The sequence below is a fragment of the Callorhinus ursinus genome, unplaced genomic scaffold, assembly GCF_003265705.2.
Source record: "Callorhinus ursinus isolate GAN/ISIS: 27379988/994484 unplaced genomic scaffold, GSC_fseal_2.0 scaffold2, whole genome shotgun sequence".
Classification (NCBI taxonomy): Eukaryota; Metazoa; Chordata; class Mammalia; order Carnivora; family Otariidae; genus Callorhinus; species Callorhinus ursinus.
In genome coordinates, this window is record NW_027397064.1 from 60,458,495 (window position 1) to 60,484,943 (window position 26,449).

General features: G+C 37.8%; 1 protein-coding gene and 1 non-coding gene across 5 annotated transcripts; one reads left to right on the forward strand and one right to left on the reverse strand.

The window, feature by feature from the left end:
• Positions 1–1,588: 1,588 nt before the first annotated feature.
• Positions 1,589–26,281, reverse strand: BBS5 (Bardet-Biedl syndrome 5). Of its 4 annotated transcripts, none has more exons than XM_025853546.2 (12): positions 26,087–26,279; positions 23,931–24,013; positions 18,562–18,627; positions 17,826–17,875; positions 17,568–17,695; positions 13,511–13,646; positions 10,618–10,713; positions 9,368–9,430; positions 7,627–7,761; positions 3,407–3,490; positions 2,476–2,499; positions 1,589–2,321 (listed from the first exon to the last, which is right to left on the reverse strand). In XM_025853546.2, exons 1-12 carry the CDS (start codon positions 26,143–26,145, stop codon positions 2,220–2,222), a joined length of 1,026 nt encoding a protein of 341 aa, XP_025709331.1. In that variant the 5' UTR covers positions 26,146–26,279; the 3' UTR covers positions 1,589–2,219. The 4 variants fall into 4 exon arrangements, with proteins under 4 accessions (XP_025709331.1, XP_073738960.1, XP_073738969.1 ...); XM_073882859.1 differs by lacking the exon at positions 26,087–26,279 and adding an exon at positions 25,824–26,076; XM_073882868.1 differs by lacking the exon at positions 18,562–18,627 and having other exon boundaries at positions 26,087–26,281.
• On the forward strand, positions 16,377–16,483 carry LOC112810360 (U6 spliceosomal RNA). The gene has a single exon (XR_003204811.1). It is a non-coding gene; the product is annotated as a U6 spliceosomal RNA (small nuclear RNA).
• Positions 26,282–26,449: the final 168 nt, after the last annotated feature.

Genomic DNA, 26,449 nt, shown 5'->3' on the forward strand with positions numbered 1-26,449 from the left:
ACGGGAATTTTTTTTTTTTTGGTTTGCTTTGTTCAGGGCTATAGCCCCAGGGCCTCATGTGCTCTAATATTTGTCGAATGAATAAATGCCCCCAGATCAGTGAATTGTGTATTTTTAAACTTCAAGGTCTCTATCTATGAGTAAAGGTTTTTTTCTTATTTTACATCACAGTGAAGTCAAAGGTACTGTCAGCTGCTAAAACAACAGCTGAAAGAGCTCATTGACTTTTTTCCATTTATAGATGTCACTAAAGGTTTTAACACACTAGAAAAAACTAACAGCTGCTCCCTTGTTTAAACAATAAATGACTCATTTCTCTCTACTCGTAACAACTAACATTTGAAAAGATTAATGAGTCAGATGCAAACACCATGATATGACATTTGAGATTTCTTACTAGTCAGCAATTATAAAGTCTGTTTTGCTTCAAAAACTATTTAAACATATTCCTGGCAGCATTTTGTGACCTGTGTAAATTTTTCAACCTTTTTTTCCCCCTTAATGTAGGTTGCTTATTATAACCCCATCTCTTAAAAATGTACAAATCCTTTCCTTTTTATTTTTTTATTTTAAAGATTTTATTTGAGATGGGGAGAATGAGAGAGAGAGACCACATGAGAGGGGGGAGGGTCAGAGGGAGAAGCAGCCTCCCTGCTGAGCAGGGAGCCCGATGCGGGACTGGAGCCCGATGCGGGACTGGAGCCCGATGCGGGACTGGAGCCCGATGCGGGACTCGATCCTGGGACTCCAGGATCATGACCTGAGCCGAAGGCAGTTGCTTAACCGAGCCACCCAGGCGCCCTCCTTTCCTTTTTAAATAAAGAAACCAATGTATAGCTTTCTTCATTGATTTTAACTAAACTCAAATTAGCATTTGGCTAGCATTTTTTTTTTAAGGCTTTATTTATTCATTTGAGACACAGAGATAGAGATAGAGATAGAGAGAGAGAGAGAGAAAGCATGAGCAGGGAGAGAGGCAGAGGGAGAGGGAGAAGCAGGCTCCTCGCTGAGCCAGGAGCCGGATGTGGGGCTCGATCCCAGGACCCTGGGATCATGACCTGAGCCGAAGGCAGACGCCCAGCCATCTGAGCCACCCAGACGTCCCCCCCGCCCCGCCTTTTTAAAAAGATTTTATTTGTGAGAGAGAGAGAGAGAACAAGCAGGGGGACTGGCAGGCAGAGCAGGCAGAGGGAGAAGCAGGCTTCCCACTGAGCAGGGAGCCCGATGCAGCACTCAATCCCAGGACCGTGGTATCATGACCTGAGCTGAAGGCAGATGCTTAACCGGCTGAGCTACACAGGCGTCCCACTAGCATTTGGTTTTACTATGTGTTTATGGTTGTACATACAGTTGCATCTTATTTTATATGTTGTTATTACACACTCACTCCTTTCCCTCTAGAGAAAGAGGGCTCCTTTGGCTAATTTCAGTGATTTGACAAAGGTTCCTTACAATGTTTCTTTATACCAAAGCAGTGGCAAAAAACACGGATGCCAGAGAAGTTCCCAAATCACAGCTAACCAAGAAATCAGAGAATATCCTATTTTTTGAAAACTTCAAAGAGGTTTCAATGAGTACAAAGAGAAAGTCAATAAATGAACAATTTATTTACAAACTATTTAAAACTATTTCCTTACAAAACAAATGTATTCTTGCCAAAACTATAAGATAGTGCCCAAAACATTACATAGGGGTTGGTATACTCCAGAGTTAACTATAATTTTTAGGTTTTACAGAAATGGTCACTTAAACATAACAAGTTTAAGGGCTACAATTTATAGTAGAGTTGGCTTACATTTGGAGCTATTTGATAATTTATTTAAACCAGAGTTTTACAATTAAAAAGGCAGTATTTTGATTACTCCATAATAGTCTTATTCTTTTAAATAACACTTTCAAAACATTAAATGGTGCTGTATAAATTCTTTATTAAACCCAACATGATGCAGTCATTTATTATCTGCAGACAAATAATTTACAAGCATTAGGTACAAAATAAACATATTTACAAACCAGATACATTTTGATTACAATTTTAAATATACGTTTTAGAAAAGTGGCAATAAAATCTTAGATAAATGAGTTTTTCCTTAATCATTAAAAAACTCTTTCTTAAAAGCTTTTTCTGTAAAAGTAGAAACTATTCCATGCCTTATAGCAGGCGCCTAGTATCTTTAATCTTGAGATATCTTTAAATAGAAATCCAGCTCAACTCAAGATCAACTCATTACTTCCCAAAGTCCCTGTAGGGTGAATCCATCCTTCAATTTCTCTATTGCAAGCCCCAGTTCTTCTGAAAATACAGGTTCACGATCTTGTTGCTTTTTGGGAGATAAGAGGATGAGATGGGAAAAGACAAGGTGGGCAAGGAAGAGGAAAAAAACAAAAAATAGGTTTCACATTAAGTGTTGTGAATACTCAATGCTGGAATATAGAAAGTTTTTATTTCATATACTATAGATAAAATGTCCTTACCTTATTGCCATCAGCAAAATAAGCCTATAAGACAAAGAAATTATATTTCACATACTTGACATATAACAGGTCAGTGGACCAAGGAACAAGTAATTAATTTACAGAACTGTGTAACTAAATGTATTTTACGTTCTGTTTCTGTGCATCTAATGGTGTTCACACCTGTCTTTACTGTGCTAGCAGCAGATTTCACTTCTGTAAATCATTAGTAATGACTATGAGTTATGCTTTGAGCTCCAAAAAATGTGTTTTGTAATTTAGTATACAATTAGCATTGTTAACTTGAAAGGAGATAAAAAGAATGACTCAGAAGCTATAAAACTTCATCCCTACTTTTGGTTTAGAAGAAGGTGCTGGCAAAACAAAACAATCAGTGCTTCAATGTGTCAGCAAATGCTGTAGTTTATAATTAAATATTTTATACTAATTTCACACTTTTAAAAAAATATTTATTCCCAGAGAGGTATGCTGGTCAGATTCATACACTACACTATATAGAAAGCATTAGTATTATTTTGGCTATGAATAATACAAATTTGGAAACAGGAAAGCTCATAGTTCAAATACACTTTTTAAGATAATATACCAATAAATTGAAAGGATGTCCATCTCATAAGGATTAATAATGAAAAGTATAGATTTTAAATTAATTTAACTATTTAACCTGTTCTATTATTCTAAGGTGTAAAAAATTTTTCATAGATCTGAAATCCTCTGAATAATAGTGTTCTCAAACTATTTCCCAGTTTGGTAATTTAGAAGTAATTTCACACAAAGAAAAAATCTTTAACTTAAAAAAAAATTACTTTCCAACTCATGTTTAAGGTAACTCTCAAAAGTCTCAAGTTCTATGCACTTAAGCCATTACTTACACATGACTCAGATTAAAAAAATCATAAGAAATTTAGTAGCTCTTCTTTGTCATGCTCACCACAAAAGCGTCCGTGTGATCATCAGAGTCTATTTCTACATCATCTTGAATCTGTTCAACTCTTAGAGCTTCAAGGGGCTGTGGCTAAAAATCAGTAGATATTAAAATGCATCAAGGAAAAAATGCATAAAGGAGACAATATTAATTAATTTTAATAAAATGTGCTGTGAGAACTGTAAATACTTGTAAAAGGATAAAACAACTGAAAACTACTCAAGTCTTAGAAAAATCATTGTATAATTTATATTCTATTAAAACTAATTTGAGTAATAAATCAGTTAAACCTAAGCTTTTAAATCTGAAGTCAATATCATCAAAAGTATTAATATGACAAATTTACACAAACTTAATATACTTAGAGATATCCTTAAAGAAAAACTCAATGGACTTAATTTGATTTTCTTTCACATAGTTTAAAAAAACTAAGTTTGGATATAGCAAATTTTCAATTTTCTTCAAAATAGTCATTAAATAGAATTTGTGAAAAGTAAAAGAACTAAGATTTGCATGCAATATTCCAATGGTAAAGCAGAATAAAATGTGGTGCTGATATTAATTCATTTTTCAAAAAAATTTTTTTAAAGATTTTATTTATTTATTTGACAGAGAGAGACACACAGAGAGAGGGAACACAAGCAGGGGGAGAGGGAGAAGTGGGCCCCCCGCTGAGCAGGGAGCCCGATGTGGGGCTTGATCCCAGGACCCTGGGATCATGACCTGAGCTGAAGGCAGATGCTTAATGACTGAGCCACCCAGGCGCCCTTTTTCCAAATGTTTTAGTATTTTAGGTGTGTTAGGCATTATGCTAACACTACCAAGGGTAAAAAGTCCTTACCCCTACCGACAAAAGGTTTGTAATCTAGTGGGGGTGGAGCAAAGGATAAAACACAATTACAAATAACTAAATATTAGGTTGGAACATATGAAATTGCCATTTTTATTAGTCAAACATGGTCAGATATTAATATCATATGGTTCAACCTATGAAAATAGTTGTAACAAATGTAGTATCTATTATAATAAAGAAGTTTAGAGACAGCACAACTTCTGGCTTGTGAATCCCAGAAACTTTCATGAAGAAAAGAATGGCATGTAATCTAGGCCTTTTAGAATGAGGATAACTTCCATAGGTAGGATTAGGGGAAAGGTATTTCTGGCAGAGGGGACCAGCATCAGCAAAGGTGAGAAACCATAGGATGCGCTGAAGAATGATGAATAATCCAGTATGGTCAGAACAGAAGAGTCCCATGAGACAGAAGAAGCTGTGCAGGGCTATTGTACTGAACAATCCCAAGGAGCATCATTCACACTAAAGCCTACATTTACCTGTTCTCATAGTTGAGCAGTGCACAGCCTCACAGCCAGATACTGTGGCTGTGCAGATAAGGTAGGAAATGTAGGCTGGTGTCCACTGAAATTCTTTAATACCAGCCCAAAGAATTCAGACTTTATCTATAGGTAATTGGTGGGAGGGTGTGTAGGGTAGAAGTATATTGCTTGACAAGAGTGACCTGATCCCCTAATCTGAGGATAGCCTCAATGTTTCAACAACGTTCAGAGTTGTGTGACTGTGTACAAGTAACTTTTTTAAAAAAAGATTTTATTTATTTATTCGACACAGAGAGCAGGAGAGAGAGAGAGAGAGAGAGAGAGAGAGAGAGAGAGAGAGCAAGCACAAGCAGGGGGAACGGCAGGAAGGGGAGAAGCAGGCTCCCTGCTGAGCAAGGAGCCTGATGTGGGGCTCGATCCCAGGATTCTGGGATCATGACCTGAGCCGAAGGCAGCTGCTTAACCGACTGAGCCACCCAGGTGCCCCTCTGTACCAGTAACTTAACCTAGCTAAGCCTCAGTCTCCACAACTGTGAGATAAGGATAATAATAATGCTATACTTTATAGTATGGTTGGGAGGATTAAAAGAGATGATGCATATAAAATTCTTAGAGCAGTGAATGGGAACAGTAGGTGTTCAGTGCAATCATTCAACATCTATGAATATTCACTAAAGCGCCTATTATGTGCTAGTTCTAACTGCTGGAAATACAGTGGTTAAATAGATGAAAATCCCTGACTTCATGGAGATTATTTATAGTGGAGACGACTGATGAGTGTTACCAAAAATAAAGCAAGCAAGCAAACAGGGATAAGGAACAAAAAAATGATGGAGGCTGCTGTTTTAGACGGTGGTCAGGGAAGACCTTCCTGAAGAGGTGGCTTTGGAGTAGGGCCTTATATGAGATGACAGAATGGGTTATTATGGCTGGTTATTATTACGTAGTGGGGGCCAAAAAAAGAAAAGAAATTAAAGGTAGAGAGAGAATGGGTAGGAGAACTAATATACTGAGTGTCTCTCATGTGCCAGGCATTTCATGAATGTGGTCAATAACTTTGTGAGAGAGATTATCTTCATTTTTTTTTTGAAGTAAAAATTTTATTTATTTATTTGAGTGAGAGAGACAGTGAGACAGTACGAGCAGGGGGGAAGGGCAGAGGGAGAAGCAGGCTTCCTGCCGAGCAGGGAGCCCGATGCGGGGCTCGATCCCAGGACCCTGGGACCATGACCTGAGCTGAAAGCAGACGCTTAACTGACTGAGCCACCCAGGCACCCAGATTATCTTCATTTTATAATGAGAAAATTGAAGCTCAAATCTGCCTAGAATCACAAACAAACGGTGAAATTGGGACGAAAGTCAGGTTTGCCAGGTTCCAAGGACCAGGCATGTTTTACAATATTATTATGCAAGCAAGAGTAATAACAGTAATTGTGGTTTGAGTGAAAAGAAAGGGATAGGAAAAGGGAGGGGGTTGTATGATTGAATGTGTAAAATAAGACAATCAGGACAATAAAAAATGAAATCTCTGAGGTTTTGAGCACAGCTGACTTTGCCAATGCTAAAAGTAAATAAGCAGAAAATAAATAGATACATCAGCAGGATGGTGCTTTTGAGAAAAATGATAGCATTTTAGGTATACCAAGTTTGAGATACTCAAGTCCCAGTGTATCTTACAGATTTGGAAAATTACTAGGACAAACTTTTAAGTGAGAAATTCAATTTATGTTGTTTGGAATGCTCATTTACATGAAAATATTCAGGAATATTTAGAACCATGCTCATCTGAGAGAATGTGTCAAGATCAGAATAAAAGATGTGGGAGTCATCTACAGAAGTACAGGTTGAGGAAACTGGAAGAGGGCTGATATTCCTGAGGGAAATACAGAGAAGGCAGAATGAAAGGGATAGTGTTGAAAGAAGTGTAGGTTGGGAGGAAAACAGAAAAGGATGGTTAAAGATGTGAAAAACATGAGTGTATGTATAATATAGTGTCAGCAATCCAGAGAGACGTTTCAGCTGGAAGGGAAGGGGGATATATAGAGAATATTACAGGGAGAGAAAAAACTAGCAAGGAGCGCTACCAGGCAACAAGGGTCTGTTTGAAGTCAGAGGGTGTGAATTTGAACTCAGCTGCCCAGCCCTACTTCCCGATCTTCTCTGGTCACACGCTGCATTCCAAGAGCAGAAGAGATATAGATAATGTATGTGCTATGTGATAGGGCTCAACGCGCTGAGCACCAGCAGGGACGCTGCTGAAAGAGTGGGTGGCAAGGGCACCATTGTAGGGTACAGTGAGGGCGCCAGCAAAAGAACAGACAGCAAGGGAACCTGTCAGGAGTGGTCAGTGAGGGCACCTGAGACAGAACCTCTGGCCAGAATACTGCTGACAGAGCAGAAAGTGAGGACATCTCTAATGGAGTGACTGGTGAGGACACCAGTGACAGACCAGATGACAAGGGTCCCAGCTGGAGAGGCTGAAGAGTAAAGTCAAAGGAGAGCTGATGTACCTGGAGAGCAGGGTGGGTGTGGTGTCTGTGAGGCCTGTGAGGTTTGCCCAAATGCTAGTGGGAGGCAGAAGTGGAATAAAAATAAAACAGAGTGAGAGACTGAAGTCTGTCCACATCAGAGGAGCCTTGCACATGGACACTTCTCTGGATAAAATGCTCATCTAGAAGGGCAGGAATGAATGACGAAGCAGCCAGTGAGAAGACAGGTAGATGGCACAAATTAGTGATGGCCGAGGGGTCATGCTCTTTGAGCAGAGTCTTTATATCCATCATTTTAAACACAGTTCAAAATTAAACTGTATACAATGTGTTTATATCTGAATTTTATAGGCTGTAAAAGCAACTCAGCAAACTCTGTATTTTATATACTGAACAAATTACCTTTTCTTCCATCTCATAATCCACTCCAAATATAGGACTGGCAGAATAGACTTTGTGAAGTGAATTGATTTCCTTAACTGATTCTTGTAGTTTTTCCACAGGATCTATTTTAAAGCCAAGAACATATCCTCCGCTCTGTAAGAAAAAATAATGAATAAACAAAAAACAAGCCTGAGGAATGGGTATTTACAGTACATGAAAACTATAGCTCTAATGTCCTTATTTCAGAGCACCATAGGTAAGCTGATTTTTTTAATTAAAATTTTTGTAATGAAAAACATAAAGCATATCAAAAATAGAAAAAAGGGTACAATAAGTGTCCATGTAGTCATCATCCAGCTTCAGTAAGTAGCAACATATGCCCAACTCTGTTCCATCTTTAACCTCCCCTTTCCCCAAATCTCCTCCCCTTACCCACTCAGGATTATTCTGAAGCATATCCAGATATCACATCATTTCATCTGTAAATATCAAAGATGATATTTTAAGATTTAAAAAAATAGACTACAGATTGTGAAGGCCAATGGAACTTTTTGAGCTAGACCTTGAAAAGGAACAGACCACATATTAAAAGAAAGGGAATGGCCCAGCTGAGGCTAATTCCTTGAAGAATTAGAAAGAAACCTGACCACGACATGTTGTTGTTGAAAAGTGTTAAAAAATTAAGTAGCATACTGTGAAAGGTGAGAGCATATGCTTTAGGTTGAGAGCATATACTTTTGAGTTTAAATTCTGGTTTTACAACAAATTTACTAGCTATATGATGCTGGGAAACATACTTTTCTTAATCTTTTAAGCCTCAATTTTCTTTTTCTTGTTATTTATTATTTATTTTTTATGATGTTCAGTTAGCCAACATATAGTAATCATTAGTTTTTGATGTAGTGTTCAGTGATTCATTAGTTGCGTATAACACCCAGTGCTCATCACACCATGTGTCCTCCTTAATACCCATCACTCAGCTACCCCATTCAACCCTCAATCTTCTAACCATAAAACAGTTATCTAATTGTTGTATTAAATAAAATAATGTACACATGATATTTGATACAGTTCCTGGAACATAGTAAGCACTCAGGAAATGGAAGCTACAAATCTGCAGACCACGGGAAAGGTGTGACTAGACATTCTATATTTATATTTAGAATTTAGAAGAGTGTTGATTTTACAAATAAGTAAATGTTTTATTCAAATGTATTTCTGCAAAGATCTGGCCTAATGGGGCACAGCAACTGTAATTAGATATAGTATAATCTGCATGTGAGAGTATAAAATCTCAAATAGGGTGCATGTGTGTGTATATTTGTATATATCTGTGTTTCTCAATGACACTCTGGTGAGTCAGTCAGACCTGAATCAAAACCTATTCCCACCACTTACTAGTTGTGGGACTAACTTCTCCAAGCCTCAGTTTCCTTGAATGTAAAATGGGGAAAAACAGTAACTGTATCATAGGGTTGTATAAAGATTGAGAGAATTCATGAAAAGTACAGTGACTTAACTCTGTCATTAAAAATGATAATCATAATGACAATAATGGTTATGTCTGCCCAACAAGGAAACATAAAAAGATTTTTCCTATGTGGACAATTACTATATGACTTTAAACTCTTTATTTAACATGTTACAGCTAATATTCCTCTTGGATGTAAACTGGTTACTATATAAATAAAACAAAAAATATAGACTGTCACATAGTTTAAAAAACCTATTAAAGATTAATACAGACAAAATATCTTACCTGCTGAGAGCTTTCTATGACAAGAGCTAAACCAAATTTTGAATCTCTAATCTTTATTGAACGCTAGATGTAAAATGGAAAAAAAGAAAATGCACATTTTTATTATCTGATATTAGTGATTCTTTGGCACAAGTTTTTCAACTTCTATACAGTAACTGCATTTCATAATCTAAAGATTCTCCCTCTTTCCTTCATTATACTCCCATAGAGATCAAGTAAATGAAAATGTTCATACTAGAAACAGGCAGCAAACTTGTAAGGTAATACAAAGAAGACATCTCTGAAATATGCACAAAATTATCTGACTTGAATATCCCCCACAATCAGGGAGTCTACAATTTTTCTGAGTATTTTAAACCAAAGGCCAGTAATCTTTTAGTACTGGAGAGCCAGTGTTTTTTGTGGTTCCCAAGGCTGGGTTAGTTTTTAAAAGTCACATGAACATGACTGTCCTAGTGACAGACTGTGATGATATCAGATTGCAAGTTGTTTGGACCAGGCTGAATTCATTCCAGAGGCGATATTTGGTAACTGTATTCTTAAATAACAAAAAGTGTCTATCTGAAGAATAAAAAGCACAAGGTTGTTTACTACTCAGTAATTTTTTAGTATAATAGAGATTAGGTCAGACAAGCTGTTAACATATGTAAATCATATAAAACAGCAATGAACAATACAAACACCAGTTTATCAAATGCTTATGTAGACTCTGTCATATATTCCCAGCCACGATTATTAATTCTTGTATTTCTTTAGATGGCCAGAAATCACCTTCTTCCTATCAGACTCTATGATTTTTTTTAGATTTTTATTTATTTATTTGACAGAGAGAGACACAGCAAGAGAGGGAACACAAGGAGGGGGAGGGGGAGAGGGAAAAGCAGGCCTCCCTTGGAGCAGGGCTCGATCCCAGGGCCCTGGGATCATGACCTGAGCTGAAGGCAGACGCTTGACTGACTGAGCCACCCAAGTGCCCCTTTACGGTGACTATTAAAAATTTTTATATCCAGTATATTTCTCTCTTAATAGCAAGTTGATAATGGTGGAGTTTCCCTTGAATGTAAGTACTATTGGATCTTTTCTATGTTGAAATTGTAAATTATCAACATTTTAAAGTCTGCTCTCAGCTACACTGCTGCCACTTAAAAAGAGGGAGACAGAATTCATCTAACCCTGAAAGTTCTATTAACTAATGAACAGAAATTATTTATTCTACATTAAAATAAGGTCACCAAAATGCATGCACTTACAATTTGTAGATATGGTATGCTGACGTTAAAACTGTCATTCATATTTGCATGCCACACAATTCTCACATTGGTAATAAAAAAGGTTCCTAAATTTCCCTGTAAAAGATGAGATACATCAATGATTATTTGCTTGACTACTTATTCTTTATTTTCTAAACATCAGAATAATTCTGATTATCACAGCAGAGAATACCAGAATTAAGTACCATGGAGTATTAATGACTTCATTATTCACTGGATCGAAGAACTATTAGATGACTGAGGGCCTGGATTCTGAAGTTAGACTTTAATCATTATACCATCAGTACTTATCAGTTGCCAGACCATGGGCAAAAATTTGTTCTTGGTGCATTGTGTCAAACGTAAAATGGAGATTTGATAAAATAACCCCTATAAATAAAGCCCTTATCACAGTGTCTGACACATAGTAAGCATTCTGCAGTGTTAGATCTTATTACAACTCTTATTCAAAACCTGGGATAAGTTAAGACAAGGAAGTTGTGGTGAGAGAAAGACAAAACTTATGTGATAACCCCCATTAGTCCACAAGAAGTGTTTTACAGCTTTTCAATACTAACTATAAATCAAAACTGTCTTCCAATTATATGGCCCCTCAACATCTACTCAAAATTACTCCAGTATGGTAACTAAATGGTCTAAAAAAATCTGTAATACCTAGTACATGGCACCAAAATTAGCCACCTCTACCATTTATCCGTATCATTATCCACCTCCACCCCCACCTCCTCCCCACCATATACTCCCAGAGGAATTTATTTTATACGCTGAGTTTGGACACAAAACATTAACTTACAAACCCAAAACCTGAAAAGTCCTCTTCTGGGATGACCAGGTTTGAAACATCAGAAAAGACCACCTATTTCTTAATTATAATTAAGTTAATAAACATATGTGTAAGTGTCTAGATTTCCCTCCTCTACTCTCATCTTGCAAAAAATTGTTATACAAAAAATTTTAGCCCCCTTTTCCTGGCCCACATCCCATTAAACAGTACTAAGTCTAATTTTATAGGGAATAATTATTTATGTCATTCTTTCTTCTTATTTTAGAAGAGAGCAGCTTGCAAAACTAAGGATTTTTTAAAAGAATAGGAGGGCATATTTTATATTTAATAAGCATAAGTTAGGTTAACAATGACATTCCTCTTTTCAGTAAAATATTTCTGATAATCCTGAACATCTTAATTAATTTAAAATGCCTGTGGTGTGGTGCTAGATGGTAAGGATCTAACAGAGTGATTCCACCCCTACCCTTATAAAGCCTACTAATGTTGGGGTACAGACAAGCTCAGTATTTTAGAGCAGGAACAATGTAAAGTGGTAATTAAGTATAGCTTGCATCAGTAACATACAGAGGGAAGCTTATAGAAACTGACATCTAAGCTATGACCTAAGGTAGGGATCTGTAAACTATGGTCTGCGGGACAAATCTGGCCTGCTGCCTCATTTTGTATGGCTCACAAGCCAAGAAGCCAAGTTTCTTGGCCCCATAAAACAAGTTTTAGATTTTTAAATGGCTGGAAAGAAGTCAAAAGAATAATAATTCATGATACATGACTACTGTATGAAATTCAAATTTCAGCGTCCATAACAAAGTTTTATTGAAACATAGCCATGCTCATTTGTTGCCTTTGGCTGGTTTCACACTACAATGGCAAGTCTGAGAAGTTATGACAGAAATGGTATGACCTGCAAAGCCTAAAATATTTACCATCTTTAGAGTAAAAAGACTGCTGAATCCTGATGAGGACTTACTCAGATGTAGAGCTGTCTATATACTACAGAACCATTATCAGTGTTTAAAACTAGAACTTTTCTTTTTTTTTTTTAAGATTTATTTATTTATTTGATAGAGAGGGACACAGCGAGAGAGGGAACACAAGCAGGGGAGTGGGAGAGGGAGAAGCAGGCTTCCCGCTGAGCAGGGAGCCCGATGCGGGGCTCAATCCCAGGACCCTGGGACCATGACCTGAGCTGAAGGCAGACGCTTAATGACTGAGCCACCCAGGTGCCCCAAAACTAGAACTTTTCAAATGAGCAAAATTTAATTACAACTTAAGTTTATGATTCAATGTTTAGCAAGAAGCTCTTCATTCAAATGCTATAGCTTTACTCCAGAGGTTATCAGTCTAACCTAGGGTGTAACACAGAGGCTGGAAACTATTCTTAGGTAAGAGAAAATTTTTCTTTAGAAATTGATGTGTTACTTAATTCCAACTTAGATGTTTTAACTGGTCATAACTTCAAGAGCAAATAAGAAGTTATGATAATGGATGTAGGAATCACCAAATGAGTTTTACGTTTAATTCCATAAGGACCAGATTTTCTTTTTTTTTTAAGATTTTATTCTTAAATAAAATACACCCAACATGGGGCTTGAACTCACAACCCCGAGATCAAGAGTTGCATGCTATTCCAACTGAGCCAGCCAGGTGACCCTAAAAGACCAGATTAAAAGTCTTCCACGACTGTCCACCTCATGGCTATCTTCCATCAGCATAAGTTATCAAGATGTTGAGAGTAGTGCAGCATGTGGGGAAGAACACAGTTCTCAGATGAACTAGATGTGTGAAGTCACTTAATTCTTTGGGGCCTGAGTTTTTAGTCTATATGTGAATGGAGACTGAACTAGATAATCTCAAGGACCACTCCACCTGTAAATTCTATGTACAACAAGTGTTGCTAAAAAGAACACAAACCCATAAAAACATGAAAATCAGAATATCATTTCATATCAAGAGCTATAATATTAGCTTATCAGGAGATACAATGCTAATTTTAACAGAGTTAAGTGAATATTCAAACTCAATGACAATGGAAAAATGATTACCAAAGTACTGACCCAAAAGGTTCATTAGCTTTTTGCACAATACCTGATCACTGGATAAATTCCATACTCCATTGATTTTATCATATACATGTTCTTGTGGTAATAATCTTAGTTGCTTATTTTGAATTAGTGCACTTCTCAATTTAAAATCACGATACATTTTAGAAGTCTCATATGCTCTATAAAAAAGAACAAAGACCAACCCAAACTGAAAATGTGGTTTTCCTAGGTTATGTTTACTTATCTACCAAAATATACACTTATTAATACTTATGTATATCACTCAATTATCACAATAAATTTAAAAATTTGCTTTTCAATAAATTTTGGTGTCACAGTCTTTTATAGACTTTATCATTTTAGTGTAGTATTTCAGTAACCTATTTTTGGAGGTCTAATTTTTAAGACAACATGTATCATACAGCACAAATGAGAGGAAACATTTTCTCTTTAAGCTGAAAAACAATGCTTCCATATAACAGACATGGAAATTATTTTTCCCTATCAAAATGCTTCCCTCTGGGCACCTGGGTGGCTCAGTTGGTTGGGCGACTGCCTTCGGCTCAGGTCATGATCCTGGAGTTCCGGGATCGAGTCCCGCATCGGGCTCCCTGCTCAGCAGGGAGTCTGCTTCTCCCTCTGATCCTCCCCCCTCTCATGTGCTCTCTCTCTCAAATAAATAAATAAAATCTTTAAAAAAAAATGCTTCCCTCCATTTCTGTTTTAGTCAAAGGCACCTTCTAGTCAAAGGCACAATTGGGAGTACAATTACTTTTCACATTGCAACTACAAACATTGTGCCCCCAATTTCCTCTATAGAGGAAATTGGAATGATTCTGTACCAACTCCAAAAGGGACCCTAGGACAGTGTGTCTGTGTGCAATTTATATATATATAGATATATATATACACACACACAAATAAAATATATATAAAATCCCTCTAACTTTATTTTCTCTCCATGTCTTCCTATTGATAAATAATAAATACAGAAGAAAGTTCTGTATTATTAGTTTTGATTAGTTTTTTTAAGGATTTATTTATTCGAGAGAGAGCAAAAGAGAGAGAGCACACACAAACAGGGGGAGGGACAGAGGGAGAGGAAGAAGGAGAGGAACAGAAAGAACCTCAAGCAGACTCCCCGCTGAGTGTGGAGCCCATCATGGGGCTCAATCTCACAACAATGAAATCACGACCTGAGCCAAAATCAAGAGTCAGGATGCTTAAATGACTGAGCCACCCAGGCGCCCCTGATTAGTTTTATTATAAGTTTTTGGATTAGTTTTATTATAACATTTGATTAATTATAATTTTACCCCTCAAAATTATAGGCGAATTTACCCACTTAATAAAACTAAAGGATTTTCTCAGCCTGAATAACTTTAGAAATCATTTATATAAATCATAATACTCATTGTTAAACTTGTGATTTTAACTTTAATTAACCTAACATATAAATTGTGAAAGAGGAGGATTTGAGCATTTGCCTATAAATCTTAATTTCCTTTAGTGCTGTAATCATCAATGTTTAACCAGTGGACAAAATGGAAACTATTTATGCTGTAAGGGGAACACTTATTTTTATACTATTGAAGAAAAGCAGCTTATATACTCCTTTCATACTCATCTTCAGATTATATTTCTAAGTAAAGTAAAATAAAGAGCTAATAAGGTTTAGATATATGTCCAACAGAACTGAAAAATATTCATAATAGCTAAAAAGTAGAAACAATCCAAATGTTTATCAACAATTATTGGGTAAACAAAATATGTTCATACAATGTAATGCTATTTAGCTATAGGAAAGAACGAAGTACTGATACATGCTGTAACATGGATGGTCAGTGAAAACATTATGTAAGTGAAATAAGTCAGATATGAAAGGCCACTATATTGTATAATTCCATTTATATTAAATGTCCCACATAAGCAAATCCGTAGAGAAAGAAAGAAAATCAGTGGTTGCCAGGAGCTATGAAGAGGAGGGAATGGGGAAGGACTATGGGGACTATAGGGCTATAAGAGTTTCTTTCTGGGGTGACAGAAATATTCCAGAATTGGGTAGTGATGATAGCTGCACAATCTTGTGAAATACTAAAACTATCAAACTGTAAACCTTATTTATTTTTTAAAAAGATTTTATTTGAGAGAGAGCAGAGTGAGAGAGAGCGCACAAGTGGGAGGGGATGAGTGGGAGAAGCAGAGGGAGAGGCAGGCTCCCTGCTCAGCTCCCTGCGGGACTCCATCCCAGGACCCCCAGATCATGACCCAAGCCAAAGGCAGACACTTACCCAACTGAGCCACCCAGGCACCCCCCAAACTGTAAACTTTAAAATGGTAAATTTTATATGAGTTATGTCTCAAAAAATTTAAACCATGGGATGCCTGGGTGGCTCAGTCAGTTAAGCAGCTGCCTTCGGCTCAGGTCATGATCCCAGGGTCCTGGGATCGAGTCCCGCATTGGGCTCTCTGCTCAGTGGGGAGCCTACTTCTCCCTCTGCCTGCAGCTCCCCCTGCTTGTGCTCTCGCTCATTCTCTCTCGCCTATGCTCTCTCTCTCTAGCAAATAAATAAATAAAATCTTTAAAAAAAAATTTAAACCATTATGTAGATTAGAAAATCATCAACAAAATATAAAATCAAATAACTAGGAAACTAAGAAATAAATTTGCAACATATATGACAGATGAGGACATAATTAAGAAATTTATAATAGAAAACTGTAAATAGCCAAAAAAGGAGAAAAATGTCAACATCACTAGTAATAAAGATATGCAAATTAAAACAATAGCATATATATTTCTCTGTGTGTGTGAGTCTTAATTTGTGCATATGTGTAACAGCCTGTCATCTTAGCCAAGCTTTTAAAACATCATCGTACTTAGGGCTGATTAAAAATTAAGAGCTAAGGTGCTCACTTCAGCAGCACATATACTAAAACTGGAATGTTACAGAGAAGATTAGCATAGACCCTGCACAATGATGACATGCAAATTTGTGAAGCATTCCATATTTTCTGCAGTTCCCCAGCTGCCACCCTTTGTAGATTAACTCGGAGGAAATGATATGAGCACAATGTGCAGCACTGAATAATGAAATTGTGACATTAGAAAAATATTCCTGCAAAGCAATTTATGACACGTGGATTGAGGCTGAGTTACACCCAAAAAATTATGTGCAAATATGTTGTTTCTACATATCTTGGAAATGAGAAAATGTCAACTTGCATTTCCTTATAGAATTTAAAAAAAAAAAAAAGAAAGAAAGAAAAGAGCGGGGCCCCTGGGTGGCTCAGTTACTTAAGCAGCTGCCTTCGGCTCAGGTCATGATCCCAGAGTCCTGAGATGGAGCCCTATGTCGGGCTCCTTGCTCAGCAGGGAGTCTGCTTCTCCTTCTCCCTCTGTGCTCTCTCTCTCTCAAGTAAATTAATAAAATCTTAAAAAAAGAAAGAGCTAAGGTAGTGAAAATAATTTAGCAAACAAATGAACAAACAACCACAAAAGAAAACAACAACAAAACTCTTTGGGGAAATACCCAGACATGCCTTCTACTGCTAGTAAAATATATATATTTTAAGATTTATTTATCTTAGAGAGAGACAGAGTGCGGGGAGGGGGAAGGGAGGGAAAGGAAGTGAGAAACTCAAGCAGACTGCACTGAGCGCAGAGCCCGAGGTGGGGCTCAATCTTATGACCCTGAGATCACAACCTGAGCCAAAACTAAGAGTTGGAGGTTTAACTGACTGAGTCACCCAGGTTCCCCTAAAATAATCTTTTTAAATTCATTAACTGAATTATCCAACTTGGTTATCTATATTGAATGAACTCTCTATTTCACTGTAACTACCTTGGTAGCTTAAAAATTTAATAGAATCTTCAAGTAGAAATTTTTATGAATCTTCAGTAGTCTTATTGTTTTATAAATACTTTCAAAGTGCTTATTAAATGATAATGCAGAATGTTCTTCTATCTATCTTCAGAATATTGCAATTTTCTGAGCTTGGAGGAAAATGGTACCATACTTACACACTTTATCCTCTAAACCTCTATTATCATAGAATTGCCTTAAAATTATTCAATAATCCATAAAGTATTACCATACCTGTGTACTGCAATCACAGAAGTAAAAAGTCTAGGACTTCCAGGAACCAAATTTGTAAATATAAACTCAAAACGAGTACTGTTACATTTTGTTAGTATATAAAGAGCTTCAGTCTGGCCTCGTAATTTCTGTAAGGACAAATTTATTTAAAAGTTCAGATTTCAAGAGCAATTTCCCATTTACAGTGAAAACAAAGTCTAATCTCAAATATCTAATGTTTCTTCACTATATATATTTCAGTAAATTTTTCAGACTTACAGAGTTAGCAGTCCTTGTTGTAATGTTCAATATGCAGTTGTAACCTATAGCTAAAATTCAAAAGCAAAGAATTTCAAGAACATGATAAACTGAGAGATAAAAACCTCTATATACAGAACTTTAAGTGTTAAAAATTAAATATATGGAAAGTACAACTTTAAAACATTTTAATAAATTACTACAAATTTAAGTTAAATAATTAAAAGAACTAAAAGTGAATTCTGCTTCTTTGGACAAACAACATTCAAAGCTTCTCTAAGGAAGAAAGAAAGGAAGTTTGCTTCTCTAAAACCTATACAGTATTATTTACTGAACATTTTAGCACCAGTACCTCAAGAGAAAAAGTCTAGCTGGACAATCTAAAATAATTTTAAAAAATATAAGTAAAACAAAAGTGAACACAATGGAAGGTTGCACTTTTATTAGAATTTAGATCTCCCTTCTTTGGGATTAGTTGAAACAGGTCACAGCAAGTTGTCAAAGATAAGCAAAGAACAAAAACCATTCAGTGTAAAAGCACTAATCTCGTGTATGTCCAAGAGACAAAATGGACTGAAAAATATTTCTTTTGCAAAATGGTACAGTCTGTGGTTAGTCTAAGATTGCTAAAGTTTTTATCAATTTAAGTTTTCCGCATATTTCATGGTATAGCTTTTTTGGTTATCAAAAGCCACTGTGCAAGTTCACCTGACAAAGTATTTTTTTTTCTTTAGTGTAATCTAACAAAGATACTTACAAAGATTGACTCTGGGTAATGCCAAAGAATGCCAGATAATTCTTAAATTTGTTACTAAGAGTCTACCTAAGAGCAAACAAACCAAAAAACAGGTTACTTTAAGTAAGGACCCATTTTTACAGTACAGAAAGAGGTAAACATGGAACCTCTAGCTCAGTAACGGCAGTAATCCCCACAGATGTTCTCATACATTTATCAACTGAACATGTTTATTGCTCGTATCTATCCTGTGTAGTATACAATGCATGATTCAGAATCCCAGAGAAACAAAATCTGATAGTTACAGAAGGGATACAGGTATTCAATGTCAACAGCTTGGTTTGACTCAAATTAGCACAGAGAACTGTGTCTTGGATTTTTGTCTTGGTGGAAGCTGTTCTGGGAGTCCTGGCAGGTCATAGGTGCACAACTGAGAATGAGTATGTGATAGAATAATTACAAAGCCATTTAATGAAATCATACTTCTCAAAGGACTTTCATATATACACTAATCTCTGCCACAGGACTGCTCTCTTAACAGTTCTCATTTACAGGTGCGACACTTATAAACCCATTTTTTTGCAATAAGCAAAAAATTTTTGCTCATATGAAGTTATGACCAGGCTGAAGTCTGCTTAAGGCTTTATGCTTTTCATTCCTAACTTCAGACTGATGTTCTTACACTGAAATAGAGAGTTAGATAAACTTCATTTCTCAAAGTGTGTCTTATGAAACAGTAGTCCCTATAAATGCTCTAGAAAAAAAAGTCAAGTAAATCTGAGCATGGTAAACTGTCTTACGGATTTATAATGTAATTAACATTTTAGCATAACTTTGTGATATCCTGAATAAAACTCACTTAACTTTAACCAACATTTCTTCAACAAATTATAACCATAGAATTCTTTTGATGAGTAATCTATAGCCAGGTAATACTTCTTCCTCCCTGAAAACCTCCAGAATATCCAAAATCAGAGAAACTAAGCTTGTATGAATGCTAGAGTGAGATGATACAAGGCGGTTACCAAAATAAAGGAAGGCCTTCTCAAGAGAAACTGTGGAACATAACATAATATATTTGACAAAAAATAAATAACCCATCATGGCAAGAGTATAAGATTCACTCAAGACCATAGAAGAGTAGACACTGCATCTATCGGTTGAGGTCAAACAGACAACAGATGGCACACTCAAATTAGAGTAACTGAAGTTTATTTATAAAATGACTATTACAAAGGTATGGGTGGGGTGTCAGGAACCATAAGTGAGTGCTGCAAACCTGTTACCACCCCAGGCCCAATGGGACAAGGACAGGGAACAGTTAGCCAAATCTGGAAGTCCTGCACAGCTGAATACCTTGAGAAGAAAGAACCAGGGGAATAAATACCCAGACCTCACTCTCCTGCCTCCCTTTGATCTTCTGGAATGGCTCTTCCAACCCAAAGCTACAGTGCATAAGAGCCCCCTGATGTAGTCTATACAAGTCATTTTTCCAGGGCAAGGGGGAAAGGGTGATGGATGCTGGACCTGGAGGGACAAATGTAAGCCAGTGGCATAAGCAAGAAAGACTCTTTGTGGACAAACTAGAAGTTCTTCAATGCTAGATCCAGAAATTCAGACTTAGAAACAAAAGCAAAAATAAACTACTGGCTAAAAATAAAAAGCTTCTTTGCAGCAAAGGAAACAATAACAAAACCAAAAGGCAACCTATGGAATGGGAGAAGATATTTGCGAATGACATCTGATAAAGGGTTAGTATCCACAATATATAAAGAGCTTGTAAAACTCAACACCCAAAAAACAAATAATCCAATTAAAAAATGGGCAGAAGACATGAACAGACATTTCTCCAAAGACATCCAGATGGCCAAGAGACACATGAAAAGATATTCATCATTTACCATCAGAGAAATGCAAATCAAAACTACAATGAGACATCACCTCACACCTGTCAGAATGGCTAAAATCTACAACACAAGAAACAGCATGTGTTGGTGAGGATATGGAGAAAAAGGAACCTTCATGCACTCTTGGTGGGAATGAAAACTGGTGCAGCCACTTTGGAAAACAGTATGGAGGTTCCTCAAAAAGTTAAAAATAGAACTACCCTACGATCCAGAAATCACACTACTGGGTATTTACCCAAAGAATACAAAAACACTAATTTAAATGGATACATGCACCCCTATGTTTATAGCAGCATTATTTACAACAGCCAAGATATAGTGCCCATTGGTTGATGAATGGATAAAGAAGATGTGGTATATATAAACTATGGGATATTATTCAGCCATAAAGAATGAAATCTTTCCATTTGCAATGACGTGGACAGAGGTAGAGAGTATAATGCTAAGCAAAGTAAGTCAGAGAAAGACAAATACCGTATGATTTCATTCATATGTGGATTTTTTTTTAATTTTAAAGATCTTATTTATTTGTCAGAGAGAGAGCGCGACAGAGCAAGAGCAGGAACACAAGCAGGGGGAGTGGGAGAGGGAGAAGCAGGCTTCCCGCCGAGCAGGAAGCCCAATGTGGGGCTTGATCCCAGGACCCCGGGATCATGACCTGAGCCGAAGACAGATGCTTAAGGACTAAGCCACCCAGGTGCCCCTCATAAGTGGAATTTAAGAAACAAAACAAACAAGGGAAAAAAGAAATAGAGAGATGGATAGAAACCAAGAGGTAGACTCTTAATTATAGAGAACAAACTGATGGTTACCAAGAGTGTGGGGGAAGGCCTTGGGTGAAACAGGTGATGGGGATTAAGGAGTGCACATGTTGTGATGAGCACCTGTGATGCAGGGACCTGTTGAATCACTATATTGCACACCTGAAACTAATATAACACTGTTAACTAACTGGAATTAAAATAAAAATTTAAAAGAGAGAAAGTCAGACTTAGATCTGTTAGCAATGGAGGCAGAGTTGGGGTTTAGAATTGGGATTGGAGAGAACTGAAAATTTCTGAGAAGAGAATAATGTGATCCTAGCAGTTTGGAAAGCAATGTAGGCTGTTTGGTTCATCACTTGGTAGCTATGTGGCTTTGGAAAAGTTAATTAACCTCTGTTCCTTAGTTTCCTTATTAAGAGAAAGGGTGACAACATCCACTTCATTTTTTATTATTAATTTTATTATTAAATGATATTACACATATTATGTAAAAGATTCAGAACAGTGACTGGCAAAGAGTAAACATTCAAAATGTTAACTATTGTTATTTTTTAATATTTTAATTCTTTACAAACCAATTTTTATGATTTATTTTGTTATTATAGATACACTGATTTATGTTTTCCTTACACCATTTCATGTAAGTAACATTATGTCTCCACAACTGGACTATAAGCCTACCACATCTTTTGATTCTTTTTGTTATTTGTCTACTAGAGGATTCCAGGAAAAATTATGGAGTGGTAAGTAAAGTCAGTGACCAAGTCTGATTACCTATTTTTCTGTTCTTGGTACATTTCCTACAAATCTCTATCATTCTTATGTTGCCTCTTTCTTGCTGAAAGGCCTCATCCTATCGCTACAAACCCAGTGTCCTAGGCATGGACTTTACTCTCTTTCCAAACACCAAAATAATAACTGTCCCTGTTTTTCCTAATCTCAAACACTGAAATACGGCTGTTTCATTCCCATTCAGCTTCAATGTATAAAGCTAATCTGATAATTTCATGTCAGGGTACTTACAGTTGAAATGGATTAAATGTGCTAATCTTTTGGGGTATTTATAGTTTTAACACAGGTCTCCTGAACTTAATGAATGCCTTAATTGGGTCATTTTCAAACTGCTGGGAAGGAAGATGGCAGGAGAAGGCAGGAGTCCCCTTCTCTTTTCTACCTTCTTATTAACCAGAAGCTCTATGCCCTCCTGTAATATTCTATTTTCTGGGGAACTGTTTCTGAGGTGAGTACACATAGTTATTTTTATGAATAGGAAGATTTCAGGCACTCACTGTGATGGATACTTCTGGCCAGGGAGGTGTTTTGCCCCCTCTATTCCAAAATCCTAGTATAAGATTCTGCACTCAATGAGTACTCAATGAATTGAAAAATGTTCTAGTACCCATAGTCTTTGTCTGGACTGGTGGATGGACTGTCACATAAGAGTTCCTGCCAGTCTGTATGAGAACCGAATTTTCTCTTGGCTTCCTTAAGTTAATTCACATTTGTCAAGATCCAGATATCTAGAGATTATTATTGCACTCTCAAAGGTCCTCAAAGGCACAAACTAAGACTTCTTGTTTGCTGCTAAACCTTCACACCTCACTCTCACCTGGGCCTGCCCGACACTAGGAAGCATTTCATAAATGTGATCTAAGCATTCTTTTAAGGATGGGCCCTTGCCATTGACAGGATCTGCCTGTAGCTGGTGGTGATGACAGGTGCCCTTCACAGGGAAGAAAGGCCCACAACTAAACCTGCTGCTCACATTCCACCCCAGAGCTGACCAGAAGAAAGACTAAGAGAGCAAGTGGCCACTTGAAAGGCTGCAGTGAGCATGTTCTCCCAATAAGGGTTACTGTGGAGACTCTAGGATTTACTGATCTTTCTCACCTGAAGGAGGTCAGCTCCTTTGCCCCCACTTACTCTTTTCAATAAGAGGTTTATGACCCATCCTCCTAAACCTCCTTTCCTCTAAAAAACCTTCTCAGATATACTCGGCTGCCCACTCATCCCCTATTTTTTTTCCTCAAAAACAACAGTAGTGATACTTACAAGACCTGGTCACTGGATACTGACTCTATGTACAGCTGTTGTGTGCAGCCTGGACTTTTCAAAGTTCCAGCCTTTGGAAAATTTGGTTTGAGAGGGAGTCCAGAGTCCAACTCTGGCTGCTCCTCAATGACATACATAAATGTCTCACAGGACTTTTCAGTGCTTAACCTACAAATAGACTTCACAATACAGCACTAAGTTTGCTCTCCACATGTCCATCTCCAGGTGTCAGTCTGGGGGATTGTGAATTACTCTTGGATTTCTTAAAAGGAAGCATGGCTCCAGATAGCACAGCTGTGACCTACTTATGTTCTATGATGTCATATTCTTTGTGTGGGGAGGCAGATTCAAAAGTCAGAACTATTCCATGCCCCTTACAAACAGGGATCCCAGAGTTTTAACAGTTATGTTGGAGAAAGCTGATGTCAAAACTGGGACTTACTGAAGGACCAAAGTTCCGAGGAAGAACCTGTATTCCCTGGCTACAGGTTTAATACCCACCTTTTCTCCTGTTTAAGTCTGAGAAAAGTCTTATGTGGATTTAACTCTTTCACTGTCACAATTACATTTACATATAATGCTGTTTCATATCTTATTCTCCAGCTAGTATGATTTAACATTTGTAAATCAAACCAGAAATATAAAAAATATTAGAAAATATACTCACCTCTATCCCCATTATTTCCTTTGGTGTCTTCGATTGAATCTAAACAATCAATAAGGACTTCTCCAGGTCTTGTTTTCATTTGTCTAAAGTAAATATCAAGGCTTTAATAGCTACAACTATACCCACTTACAATCTAGTTAAGGAGAGAAGAGATTTATGCACATAAAACAGCCAACAGTATAAATGAAATAGTACCAAATGCTCATGCATTTGAAAATAAGGGCTTAAGAACTTTAAGAATCTGGAGACCACTGGGGCCTGGAGTGACCAGGGACATGTAGAGAAGCCTGAAATAGGAGAGGTAGGATTTGGAGAAATAGAGAGAGGGAGGAGAGTCCATGATTAAAGACCAGAAAAAAGACATGATAAGGGAATGTGGAAAGACGGGCCTGGCAAGGGAAGAAGATCCATGTTACGAGGTAGTGAGAAATATATGCCACTACCTCTGAATGCTAGTCGGATAGGTATGGGCCTTGTCCTATGGACAATGGAGAACCCTCAGAGGTTTCTGAGTAGAGGAAAGGAAGTCAGGCAGTTATGGAAGGAGCAAGTTAAAGCAAAGCATGATCAGGACTTGGCAAACAATTAGATACAGGAAATAAAAGGAAATAAGGAGTGAAAAATAGTTTGCTGACTGATAGAATGCATTCCAGAGTGTCCTAAAACAAAAACGGCAGAATATTTGGTAAAGCCTTCTAACACACTCTCCATAGAGCTGACTCAATTACCTACTGAAAATACAGATATAATCATAATATAACTTCCCTGCTTAAGAATTTTCCTGCCTAGAAAATGACGTCCAAAATCCTCAGCTAAACATTTTGGCTAATCTACCTGTTTGTTCCTCCATCCTCTAACTGCCGACCCTGCCTTCCAGCCAATGACGTTTATACTTCCAAGACTATGCTCCTAATGTTTTGTTTTTTTTCTGGAATACTCTCCTTCTGTCTATCCTGACAAGGCCCTGTCCAATCTTCAGGGTTGAACTCAAATATTATTTCTTCTTCAAGGTCTTCCCCAGGCAAAATGAACTATTCTGTTTCTATGATACCCCAGCTTCTTGTTCATTTTTTTCAGGATGCTATTTACCAAAATAGTTGTCTATGTGTATCTCCTGCACTAAAATGGGGGGCAGGTAATAATTTTTTATTATTTTGGTATCTCTAGCTATCAGCACAGTAACTAGCACATAGTAAGCATTTGATAAATGTTCAATAAAATGGAATTATTCATGAAATGGACTTTTGCTTGGATTAAGAACCCTCCAAGAATAATAGAAAATCACAGAATGTGTGCAATATGTAACCATCGTTTATAATTTTATAAATTCCCTTCCCTCACAACTTTTTAAAGGATCTAAGATGTTATTATTAGATATCTAGCTACAACTAAGCCTAGGAAATTATTTCATTTTCTAAGGTTTTGGTCATAATAAGGAATCACAAGAAGTGGCTAAGAAGCTTCATTCCATTAACCCTAGAATCTTAGCTTCACGGTCTTCCAACAGTTAATATCTCAATGGGCATTTTCCCCCTGGTCTTTGGGTAGGAGGATTTTAAGTATTCTTTCTTTAAAGCGTGAGCTTAAAAAAAAAACCCAACAAACCTCCTCTCCCCCCAAAAACCCAGAGTTTCTATTGAGAGGTTCCAAAAAGTAGTTCCTTCTTTCCATTGGTGATTTAAATGAAAGCTTATTATGGAAATAAAAGTCTGCGTGGTTAGGAATTTTGGAGGATCTTTATTCCCACCTCCCTTGTTTTACAGACAAAGAGGCTCAAGCTTAGGATAGCGACCATAAGGTGTGTCGCTATTCCAGACCCAGGTTCAGAACCCTGGTCTCCTGAGTCCCTGCCCAGCGTCCCTCCACCACAGGAAACCGGCACTCCAAGCTCACTTGGGTGTACTGGACGCCCAAGCCCTACATGGTCCCGGACGTATTTGGGCTCAGCTTCCCCGGCGGGCTGGGGTCGCCCTGGACTGAAACGGTTTAACGGAGACGCCTTCCCGCAGTGCTCGGGCCAGTCCGGGATCTCCCGGCGAGCAGACCACAGGATCAAACCTCCTCCCACTCTCGCGAGGGCCGTGAGCTCTGCGGGGGCGCAGGCTCCTCCTGAAGCCGCGCTGCGGCGCCCTCTACAGGCCCCGGGAGCGACTCACTGCGAGGAGACGTCGAAGCGGACATCCCGGTCCTCCCAAAGCGCGTCCAGCACCGACATGGTGACCGAGGACCAACGCTGGCACTCTCCACAGCGGCGGAGGCCGAGTGGCGTTTCACTGGCTCCCAGGCAACGGGCCGCCTCTGTCACGACGTCTACGGCGGGCGCCGAGATCCAAACTTCCTGAGGTAGGACGCGCTCTTCCCCAACCCCTCCGCCCCCAGTCGCGTCATTAAGCGGATTTGACGCTCCAGGCCGGGTCGGGCGGCTGGGAGAAGCCAAACTGGCCCCGGCCCAGGAGCATGTGCTTGACCTCTGAGTGACTTTCCTAGCTCCAAACACACAACCTTAAGCCATTCCACCC

Excerpts from the sequence above, each read along its gene's own strand:
- BBS5 (XM_025853546.2), bottom strand. The coding sequence starts at position 26,145 with ATGTCGGTGCTGGACGCGCTTTGGGAGGACCGGGATGTCCGCTTCGAC. Across the intron at positions 13,647-17,567 it reads TCTGTGATTGCAGTACACAG|AGCATATGAGACTTCTAAAA; the intron begins GTATGGTAATAC and ends TCTTTTTTATAG. Across the intron at positions 3,491-7,626 it reads ATTATGAGATGGAAGAAAAG|CCACAGCCCCTTGAAGCTCT; the intron begins GTAATTTGTTCA and ends ACTGATTTTTAG.